Consider the following 11,745-nt stretch of genomic DNA (forward strand, 5'->3'; position numbering starts at 1 on the left):
ACGTGAAATGTGATATGCAGATGTCGCCGCTGTTTTTCATTTAACTCATACGGTGAAAGGCTAAGCAGCGAACTCTTTTTTTGAAAAATTAGGTTTACTAAAGGCAGCGTTACCAAACTAAAAAGAAGTAATTAACAAATTATCTGGCTCACAAATTGAACCAGACTTCTATCTGGATATATCTAGCTCAAATCATTGTTGTTGCATTTACATGGAAAATTATTTATCTGCCTCAGGATTTTGCCACCGGATGATGGCTACCATGTAAAATAGCTGTCATCCGGTGGCAAAATCCTGAGCCAGATAAATAATTTTGCATGTATATGCAACAACGATTTGAGCCAGATAAATCCAGATAGAAGTCTGGTTCAATTTGTGAGCCAGATAATTTGTTAATTACTTCTTTTTAGTTTGGTAACGCTGCCTTTAGTAAACCTAATTTTTCAAAAAAAGAGTTCGCTGCTTAGCCTTTCACCGTATGAGTTAAATGAAAAACAGCGGCGACATCTGCATATCACATTTCACGTGTGCGAAAATTTCATGACATCTGCTTTGTATTGGCTCCCCAGGAGCCAGATAATTAGTTAATTACTTCTTTTTAGGTTGGCAACGCGGCCTTTAATATACCTACTTTTTCAAAAATAGATGTCGCTGCTTAGCCTTTCGCAGTATGAGTTAAATGAAAAACAGCGGCGAAATCTGCCTATCACATTTCACGTGTGCGAAAATTTCACGACATCTGCTTCTCTAGTCTCTCAATGATCCAGAGCATTCCCGTGAGAATTGAGAGTGAGCCGAAACTGTAAAACTCACTGAAAGACGGCAAATGTAAAAATGTTGCTTCCGCTGTCAAAATTTACTTTGTTACGCCATTTGGAGCAAGATCCAATTAAGACATATCGAAATTCCAGCTTCCCATCCATCATAGCAGAATGATACAAGGTGGCAGCATGGTGACATACCTACAAACATAAATAAAAATTGCATGTACTTTGTTTTTGTAAATTCAATGGACAAATGTCAAAATCGTACTGCGCCGGAAGTTGATATATCAAATCAAATAAAAAGTTTTTAATCAGCTGTCCCATGCTGCCACCTTGTATCATTGCGCCATGCCATCATAACGTGTTCGTACACTACATTATCGCAATACATTTTTTGGTTATGTTATGTTTATCTTACCGCATAAATAACCAGCGGCATTTTTATGTATCCATCAATTAAAACTATTTTCAACAAATTTTAACCGGAAATAATTTAATAGCACAACTTTGAATAATGGATGGCACGAGTTTATTCTATCGTGAAGTTTTGACGGACACAACTTGTCAGGAAGAGTGGACCGAGATACAATTGAACACGGGTAATGGGCGCTAATGTAAAATTAAGAAAAAACGTTCTATATTGCATTATTCATTCAATAGGCGCTACACAAAGCACACTACAAGACATTAAAGTGGTGGAAAAGGCTGGAGGATATTGTTTTAAAAATGTACAACTAAATCATAATAGGAATCGCTTCATATATTGGTAAACAAAAAGCAAAGAAAGAACGCAACAGTTGACAATACGCTGCTCTACATAATTTTGATCAACAATTATCAAAGGATGAGTTTTGACCTCTCTTTTCTGAATCTGACACCCCCCAAAGGCCCTGGGGAGTGTAATGGAATACAATTGGGTTGGAGAGGCTATGTATTGCGCTGTCATCCTCTTGAATCAATTAGGCATAGTCGCCTCTTATGACAGGCATACCTGCCGAGGGTATTTTCTAAGCCCCCTAACCCTCCGGCGGGTTTCTTGCTTAAAGGTAGAAAAATTATGGGAAAATTTGTATGTGGTTGTTGTGTTTTGCGTGATTTTTTGAACACAAACATATGCATAAATTAGTTCGACATACGACAGTATGACACTCTTAATACTCGTCGAAAAATATTGGGACGGGTGTCAAAAGACGCGTTTCGGGCCCAGAATCGCGAATCTGAAAACTTAAAAGTTTTGCGATTGTGAAGAGTTATTTTCAAAAGAATTTAAAACTTTGCATGTGGTTGCTGTAATGTTGTAAACATAAAAAAATTTGGTGTACAATGGGATTTTGCACGGATTTACTTTTAATCCCACCCCATCGGATTCGCGATCCTCGGATTGAAACGCATCTTTTGACACTCGGCCCGATATATTTGGGCATGTATTAAAGTGTGTCATACTGTCGTATAGAATTGCCATCAGTTTGCGTACGGTTAGGGGGTTAGAATATACCCGCGGTAGGTATGCCTGTCGTAAGAGGCGACTAAAATACCAAATAGATTCAAGGGGTTGTGTAGCGCAACCCTTTCAGCTTGCCAGAGCAATATATAGCTTCTACAAACCCAATTGTCAACCTCACCTATCCGTGGCGAATCCTGTTTCATTAACAGCCGAGCCTCCGGCGAAGCCGAACTCCTCCCGGATCTAGGGGGTGGGAGGGCGGTATAGCCTGGAAGGTCGCACGTGGTCATCACAAATCGTTCCCGAGATGGCCGGACTTGGTACCGGAACGTACCTGATCTGCAACATCGATAACACTCCCCAAGGTCTTCGGGTGGTGTCCGTATCGCTACAACAACATTAGTTCTGCGCGGAAACAATTTCATCCCAAAATTATGTTGGACCTAATGATTATTATTTCAAAACGCCACCGAAGCCCACTAAACAGAAAATGGTGTTCTGTGCAAAGATCTCTAATTTAGAATTCAATTTTTTTTTGTTAGCGCTTTTGTATTACGGAGGTCAAAACGCATCTTTTGATACCCCCTCGATAAGTTTTGATAAAAATTAGGTGGTGCACGGTCTTGTTTAACTTAAAAAGTATATTATTTTCTTGGAAGTGTATTTGCATATCCATATCAACCAAATACTAGCCCCCTTGTCAAAAACATGGGTATGACAAATTTTAGTGATGTGAAGTCACACGTTTAAAGCTTACTGTTTTCGAAAAAAAACGTCGGTTTCATTCACACCTCGACATAGTGACAAATTTAATCTTTGGCTAGCTAAATTGACAATGAAAAACTTCGTTTATCAAAGCATTCCTGTTTCTTTCTGGTAAGAGACCGTGTGGAATTGTACTTAATTATTATTTATTTTAGGCGAACCTATCAAGATATCCTGGAGCTATCGGAAGTGTGTCTAGACTTTACATTGTACAAAAATAATGTACGTTACAAATTTTCAGACACTCCCGTACTAAATGTTTCCATAACTGAACAAGATCGATATGTAACAATTTTGGTAACAACAGTTTGTAGTCTACATCACATACACTTTCCGCATCCAGATACATTGGCCGATAGTGGGGCAAATAATACGAACTTGCAGAATGGAGCAAGCAATGTGCAAGCAACAAGTGGAGGAATTTCTATAGATTTTAATGAGTCTCAAACATTTTCTATTTTTCACGATGCCAATAACTCATTTGTACGCGATCCAAGCAGTTTTTATGTTATTGATACACAAAATGCTGCTACGTGCGCTGTACCACACGCTGCAATTAGCTTTCTATCGCCTAGTGGTGGCGAAGCTTATTTCGCTTTAGCCTGTCAATCTGAATTAGTTTTATACATAATGAATTGTGAAACTGGTCATGCAACATCTCAACCATTGAAGGAGAATAATATCATGCCCCGTTTATTTTCAAATCTGAAGAACGCATTTACGTAAGTAATTTAAACCGAAGAACAATAACTCTTAATTTAATTTTGGCTATTTATTATTCGACAGTGGCAAAAGTGACTTTTCTGATGCTAATCATGCGAATTCGCTAGTATTTAGTTATATCAATGGTCAAATATATTTATTGGCTTTATATCGTGATGATCAATTACGCGTATGGTCAACGACAAGTTTTCAATGTGTCTCAGCAATTGAATGCGTACGCGATAGTAGTAGGGCTCGAACCCAAGGACGTGAGTTGAAAAACGGTTTTTGAAATTTTCCTATACACACTTTAAAATAATATATATTTTGTTTTTTTTTGTACAGCTCAACTTAGTGCCCTGCGCAAAATAAATGATCAATCTGTTTGCGCATTCTTGTCGCACGCTACCAAATCTGAATTTGTATGCATAGACATACACACAGACGCGGGAAATTCGCCTGGATTGAATTTAATTTATCGTAAGAATATACCTGCGCCACTATTAGATTTAGCAGATTTTGCTGTTGCTGAAAGTAGAATTTGGGCATTATGGACAAATGCCGAAGGAGAATTTAGTATATCCAATTACCCATTAATGCGTGGTTTAGGCATTAGTTGGACAACAGTTGCATTGGAAGCACCACCCGATCGATATTGTATTAGCAATGAGCATAGCATGGATCCACGAGAAGCATATTGCAATTACATTTTTCAACGTGGCAAATTTGGGCGTGAAGTTATTGCAAAAGCATTATTTGTAAGTAGCTATTATTAAAACAAAAAAATAATTATATTATATTTCTTCCATATTAGATGTTTCATCGCACAAATTTGCGTTTAGAATCGAAACACTGCACACTGCCTTTATTGAAAGACCAAGTCTGCCAAGCAGTTGAAGATGAAATTCAGAATGAAGTCAAAGAGTTTGATGTTACTGATGACGATTATTTGGAAATCGCCACACGGCAATGGGAACGTTTCTATTCATGTTGTGAGCAATACCATTTGAAGTCATGTCAGCCAAGTGGCCTATTTATACTTGAGCCAATTGATGGTTTATGTTTGGTTAAGAAAAACACATTTTCTTTACTACGTCCATGTGAAACTTTGGAGCATATCATGCTTGTTGGTGAGGAGGTCGATATAAACACTGTAGTTTCAACATATTTTGCAGGAAATGAAAGAGTCGGCGAAGATCTTGTTATTTTGGTTTCTATTGTGGCACAGTTTGAACGTTGGCTGCCAGATGAACTAAAGCTAGACATTGATAAACGTCTTTATAGACTGGAAATGCCCAATGTCTTCATTGCTAAATTAGCTGATGACATATTAGCGGGCGATCCGGATCGTGAGTTATTGCCGAGCACCTTTCTTGTATGGATTAGACAAAAACTACAGGCAATCAATGATATGCGTATGGCAATGACGCTTCTGCTTGATAGTTTGCGCATGGATAATGGTAATCCAGCTGGAATGCAAACCAATTTAGGTAACTATTTTCTGGCAATTTTATAAAACACAAAAAAATATTGGGGACAGGCAATTTTTACAATTTTATGTCTCTTATCTAGTAATATATGTTATGGTAGTTTTTGAGTATGAGAGGAAATTTCATTTCATTTATTTTTTGACAAAATATTAGCGCAATAATATCCAAGAAATCGTCATAAAACAAAAGCTTTTTTGTGAGGATCCAAGCGCATTACAAAGCTTAATAGCTTCAAAGATTTCGCAACCCAATTGTCAACCTCACCTGTTACAAATATGAACGTATCATACACATTTTTAGCAGGCAAGGCTCTGGCGACCCCGAGTTCCTCATGGAACTAGGGGTGGGTGGCAGGATGGCTTAGGAGGTTTAATGTGGTCATAATAATCGACCAATGCGACCAATCACAAATTGTCATCAATGTCCTCTAACGGGAGTCCAATGAAACTTGCTGTTTCAACAGGGGAGGACCATAATGAGAGGGGTGTTAGAGGCGTTGGTTCCACAATACAATTGAAGAGATGGTGGTGTCATGTGGGGCACATTGCAAGCAGGACATACATTTTGTATGTCGGGGTTGATTCTGGATAGGTATGAGTTTAATCTGTTACAGTACCCAGATTGAAGTTGAGCTAGAGTGACGCGCGTTCCCCTAGGGAGAGTGGGTTCCACCTCTGCGAGTTCTGGACTACCTTAATGGTGCTTTGTTACCGGATCTATACCAGCAAAGAGCCATCACATCGATAACACTCCCCAAAATCTTCGGGTAGTCTTTATCGTTAATACAACAACAACAACAGCATTTTTTGTAGCTTATCAATGTCAAATAAATTTTTGTTGAAATATATGTTAAGTATTCGCTTGCATGTAACTGCACTGAAAAATTATTAATATAGCCGAGCCTAACCAGTAGTGTTATAATTCATCTTGTCTCTCTTTTTTACGAATGAAGGTCGAGCGACAACTCAATTCTTGTCTTCCGTTGGTGTACTTTTTGGTAGCCATTTGGGCTTGTCTGTGCTGTCGGAGACAGTGCGTCAAATAACCGCTATAAAGTAAGAGTAAAATTGTATGTAGGCTGTTCAAGGTTATTGATAGCTAACAGAATATTTTGTTTTCTATAGGTATTCAATTTGTCGCAATTTGCTAATACTACAACAAATATTAATTGATACTTATTCACTGAATGTGGATATGTTGGAAACCATACGTTCACATTTTATGCCGGACACAACAATTTTCCTACAATCGTACTTTGTAATGGGTTGGATAGCTGGCACGCCTGTTAACCTAAGCGCTGCTGCATCTTTGTAAGTTAAAGAATTAATTCAATTTCACAATAATTGATTAAATTTGTTAATATTTTTTTTTTTTAAAGAGAAAGTTCCATACAACGTTTAAACCTTTTACAATTAACTAACGGTTCAGGTCGTATTTACTCTAACGGTGGTAAATATCATGTATCGCCTTTGGTACGTGTCTTTCTCAATGCAAAGGGCTTGTACACTGCTGTGTCACTTTACGCTGATAATTTTAAGTCGGGTGAAAATAGTTCTACATGGTCGAATACGCTACTTCCACTCACCACAATTGTCAGCCAATTGATGTAAGTTATCTACATTTACCTTATATACTAACTAACATTCATAGCATCGTGAAAACTTATGTGCATTTCTTTTATAATTATTAATTCATTTAGTTGGCCCGTATCGTTTAATTTTATATTTGGCGAATGGTTATTTGGTATTTGTCAACATATCATCATTCAGGACTATGTGCGTTTGCTAAGCAATTGGTGTGAATGGAATATTTGTTCAAGTAAGTAAACTTGTCATGGGAATTATATGGACTTTTCATCGAACAAGTTAGGCCAGCAGACTACCCAAATCTCTTATTTATTTATGATTTCGTCTTTTTTAGGGCAATTCGTACTGGCGGTATCTTTACTGGATTGTGGTGAATCATATAAAGCATATGAGCTCTTTCTGCAATCAGCGAAAGGTGTTTTACGTGAACAATTTCTAACCGATAAAATTCTGAAGGGTACACCACTAGCCAAACGCACGGAACATTTATCCATGCTTGGTGCAAAAGGTGGTGGTGGTGGTGATGCCTTAGATAATAATATAAATAATCAAGTCATAACGCAATATTACCTAAAAGTCATACAATTATTTGAACAACATAATGCATTGGATCATATTATTTCAATGGCGCAAGTAGCAATTGGATTGCTTGAAAAATCTGATCCTCAATTGCCTATGTTTCAATCAATTGTTTTTAATAATCATCTACAGTTGGAACATTACGAAGAGGCTTACCACTCGCTAATCTATAATGCAGAATTATCGCGACGCAAAGATTGTCTACGTCAACTGGTTATAACATTATTCAACCGCAAAAGACTTGATTTGTTAATGCATTTTCCCTATGTTGGATTGCATGACGAATTCGAAAATATTGTAGAATCACGTGCACGCTCTTTAGTGATCGATCAAAATGAAGTATATGATTTTTTATATGCCTTTCATGTGAATAATGGTAATATGAGAAAAGGTATGCATAAAATTTTTATAAACTAATTTTAAATATAAGGCTTTTTGATTTAAAGGTCTTACCGATTTCAGTTCTACACCTTTTCCAGTTTAAGTTCAGAAAATTACAATTCAAGTTCAGAATATCCAATTTAAATTCAGAAATTTACAATTCATGTTAAGAATTTTCCATTCAAGTTCAGAAATTCCAATTTAAATTCAGAAATTTCCAATTCAATTTCAGAAAATTGCAATTTAAATTCAGAAAAGTGCAATTCAAGTTCAGAAAATTACAATTCAAGTTCAAGAAAATTTGTGGGGTATTTTTTTTTCATCCGATGGAAATAAATGTATGTAAGATGGTATCTATGTGTTAAGGAAGCTTTGGACATCTTAACTCGTTTAAATCAATTTTGCGAGATAGCGAAGAAAAAAACTCTCGCTCATAAGGAGCAATTGCAGTGCCATGCAGCTATATTCTTAGCGTGACAACCATTGATCTGCACTGAGTATGACAGCAGTGATGACGAAGATATGACCACTTAAACAGTCAACGGAGCGTCCACACTCCCGGAAGTAACGTATAGGTACTGTCTGCATAGATCTTGGCGCCATATGTCAAAATATCTCAACTTATCCGCCATCATCATCATTCATCATGAATTGGCACTTAATCGCGATTTTGGCAGTTTCGTAACAAATCATGCCAGCTTTCACTGTTTCGCGGTAACTGACGGCGATTGTGTGCACCATAAGAGGTCAAGTCTTCCTCCACCTTCGCAACTCTGTGGAGGTCTCTCCCTTCTACTGCTTCCAAACTGCTGTTTCGACTGAGGTACTTTCTTGGCCGTAGCGTCATCATGCACTTGTATGAAAGAATTAACCTCCATTTGATTTCAAGGTTCGGAATGTACACACCTTGAAGAAAACTTGTTGTACACTAGCCACACTTGGGGTACCGAACCCACCATTTTGGCAACATGGTCAACGAAGCTTCAACACTTCCGCAAGTAACATATAAGTATAAAATTAATTAATTAAAATAACTTTTGAAAATAAAGACCCTACTTATAAATTTCTGAATTCGGTCTGTAATTTTCTGGACTTGAAATGTAATTTTCTGAACTTGAAATGAAAATTCTGAACTTGAGTTGTAATTTTCTGAACTTGAATTGTAGTTTTCTGAATTTAAATTGCAAATTTCTGAACTTGAATTGTAAATTACTGAATTTAAATTGGAAATTCTGAACTTGAAGTGTAATTTTCTGAACTTGGATTGCAATTTTCTGAACTTGAATTGTAAATTTTTGAACTTAAACTGGAAAAGGTGTAGTGGAAAGTTGAAAACAGTTATTTTTAATTTTTTTCTTGCAGCTTCTGCTGTTATGTATGAACAAGCGATGCGTTTCCAGCTTGAAAGCGATACCGTTGTTTCTATGGAAAAGCGTTGTGCATCTCTTTTGGTTTGTATCAATTCATTACACCTTATTGATCGTCGTTATCGTTGGATTGCTAAACCTGTTATTGGTTTAGATGATGCACCACCTCAACCAACGCCAACATCAACGCATGCTGTCAATGATTCGTCTACATTAAATTGTGGACCAGATATTGATGTTTTGCGTGAACAAGTTGTTGTTTTAGAAATAAAAGATATCAAACGAGAGCTGTTGCAAACTGAAGCGCTAATACGTTTAGCTGATCATCGAAAAGATGTGCAAACCTTTATAAATGCTGGACCACAAGAATTGGCTTTAATTTTATCGGGCTGTGGGTTATATACAGCTGCATTGAAGTTGGCTAATGGTTGCGAGATATCATCACTGCCAATATTTGATAGTTTAACTGGTGCTTGTGTGCGCATTACAGAGGAGGGTCCTAATGAGGCGTGGGCATGGTTACAGGAAAACGATTTGGCTGGTAATTGGATTTCTTATTTCTAACCTGATAATAAATATAAAACATAATTTTTTTTTGTAAAACATCTAAGATTTACCGCATCGAAATAAAGCTGCTGATATGGCTTGGTCTCTGCTGCAGAAACTCATTTATGACAATGAATTGGAAAACTCAACACGCATTCGTAAATCTGTGGTGAATAAGATGCTTGTTCTCAATGCTTTTGTGCCGCAGTGGCTTTATAATGATTATAAGGTATGTGGGCTCGTATGCCTCTGCATGCAAATCTTTATTTTATGGCAAAGATAAACTAGGAAAAGTTAAGACATACGTGATGTGACCAATTCAAAAAGACGTTCAAAATATTTCCATTGCTAATCGGATAATTTAAAATGTTTCTTTGCAGAAAGCAAACTGCATGGAGCTTTTGCACTTGTTTGTCAAACATAGCCGCTTACTTGAAGCCGCCGAATTGGCACGGGAAATGATTAGCGCTATGTTGGGTGCTGGAAGTGAATATTTCAGTTTTAAACATGCCATTGCCGTCACAAATCAGGATATGTGCATGCCAGTAAATACCTTGGACCTTTTGTTGTATGGTCTAAGATTAAATGCCGATGCAGATATTGAATATAAGCAGGTATTTAAATAAATTAATACACATAGAAAACATACATGTCTGATTTTCAATTCTCAGATGCTTGCCGAGTTAGAAGATATTATACAAACTTATATTGAAACAGCGCAACGCACAGCGGGTGACAAAATTCAAATGGCATTCCAAAAAGAACAATCAAGTCAAAGACAACAACTATCCTTGGCTTAAGTAATTACTAATTTATGTAAATTATATATTAGCTTTTGTAAGTTAAACTACCTTTTTGTAATAAAACTAAAAAATAATAACTTTAGATTATTAAAATAAAAATCATCCATCATCATTGATTCTGATATGAATTTTTTTATAAATATTCATAAATTGTGCAACGAAAGCTTCCAAATGGAAAATGTGCTTTGCACCATTTTGCATGCGATGCTCATACAATGTGGCATTCTCCAAGGTTTTGGCCTTAAGAGACATATCGCAATTCCTGACAAGCTGTTCGACCAATCCCCGAAATATCATATCAGGTGGCACACCTTGGGCTAACAACTCATACAATCGATCACGTATTTTTTCCAATTTTGCTGGAGTTTGTTCCGTTAGAATTTGATTAGCTGTTTCGCGTAGAAACATTTGCCAATCTAGCTCAACAATTTCTTGTTGACCAGTGAATGGATACTGTTGCACCTTACATGCCTCCAACATTAATATGGCACGCCGTAAATTGCGTTCACTTTTCTCTACAATGCGTGCTGCTAATTCTCCTGGTAACGTTAATCCTTCACGCTTACAAGTCAGTTGTAGAATTGTGGTAATTTCCTCAGCGTTGGGTGCTGCTACTCGTATGCCTAAACAACGTGAACGTATAGCCGGTATAACACGTGACGTTGAATTGACTGATAATATAATGCGACACGTAGCTACATACTTTTCCATTGTACGACGTAATGCATGTTGAGCATCTTTTGTAAGCTCATCAACTTCGGAAAGTACAATCATTTTAAATTCACGTTGGCCTGTTGCGTCGATTTGATGGGTTTGAGCCACTTGTTTAATAAGATCAATAACAACAACGCGATCATAAATGCCTGCATCGGAAGGATTTACTTCCATATGATAATTACTACCGATTGTCATTACTTCTATTTTGCGATTTGACGGTGTGGTAAAAGTCATCGTTTCATTGCGTAGCCTCTCCACACCTGCACCATAGAGTTCGCGTAGTAAACACATAATGCGAGTCTTTTTACCAGCACCGGATGGTCCATAAAACATTAAATGAGGAAAATCCCCTTGCTGGCATAAGTTGCGCAAATTTTCAGCCTGTTCCTAGGGTAATATGTAAATGTTTTTATAATTTTATGTTTGGCATGTATTCTCTTACTTTGTGGTAATCCAGTTTGGATAGTTCCCGAGGCCTATGCTTATCAACCCAAAGAGCCATTTTACAAACCGGCTTTATATTAACAGCAATAAGCACAAAACCGAGGTATATTGTTGTTAACAGATGTTCAGATTTCCCGGGTTTTAAGCCTTTTGCATT

The 11,745-nt window shown here is 37.1% G+C and overlaps 2 protein-coding genes across 2 annotated transcripts; one reads left to right on the plus strand and one right to left on the minus strand.

Annotated features, from left to right (window-relative positions):
• Nucleotides 1–1,119: 1,119 nt before the first annotated feature.
• On the plus strand, nucleotides 1,120–10,530 carry Nup160 (nuclear pore complex protein Nup160). The gene is made up of 15 exons (XM_067783888.1): nucleotides 1,120–1,363; nucleotides 1,425–1,530; nucleotides 3,129–3,695; nucleotides 3,760–3,944; nucleotides 4,021–4,433; nucleotides 4,490–5,165; nucleotides 6,118–6,220; nucleotides 6,290–6,475; nucleotides 6,544–6,771; nucleotides 6,865–6,983; nucleotides 7,086–7,721; nucleotides 9,074–9,619; nucleotides 9,690–9,853; nucleotides 10,005–10,238; nucleotides 10,296–10,530. Exons 1-15 carry the CDS (start codon nucleotides 1,279–1,281, stop codon nucleotides 10,422–10,424), a joined length of 4,377 nt encoding a protein of 1,458 aa, XP_067639989.1. The 5' UTR covers nucleotides 1,120–1,278; the 3' UTR covers nucleotides 10,425–10,530.
• On the minus strand, nucleotides 10,411–11,745 carry RfC38 (replication factor C subunit RfC38). Its single transcript, XM_067783889.1, is given in 3 exon segments — nucleotides 10,411–10,561; nucleotides 10,563–11,531; nucleotides 11,587–11,745. Coding segments are annotated over 3 exon segments (1,119 nt in total). The 5' UTR covers nucleotides 11,647–11,745; the 3' UTR covers nucleotides 10,411–10,471.

Source organism: Eurosta solidaginis, chromosome 4 (assembly GCF_040869045.1).
Source record: "Eurosta solidaginis isolate ZX-2024a chromosome 4, ASM4086904v1, whole genome shotgun sequence".
Taxonomy (NCBI): domain Eukaryota; kingdom Metazoa; phylum Arthropoda; class Insecta; order Diptera; family Tephritidae; genus Eurosta; species Eurosta solidaginis.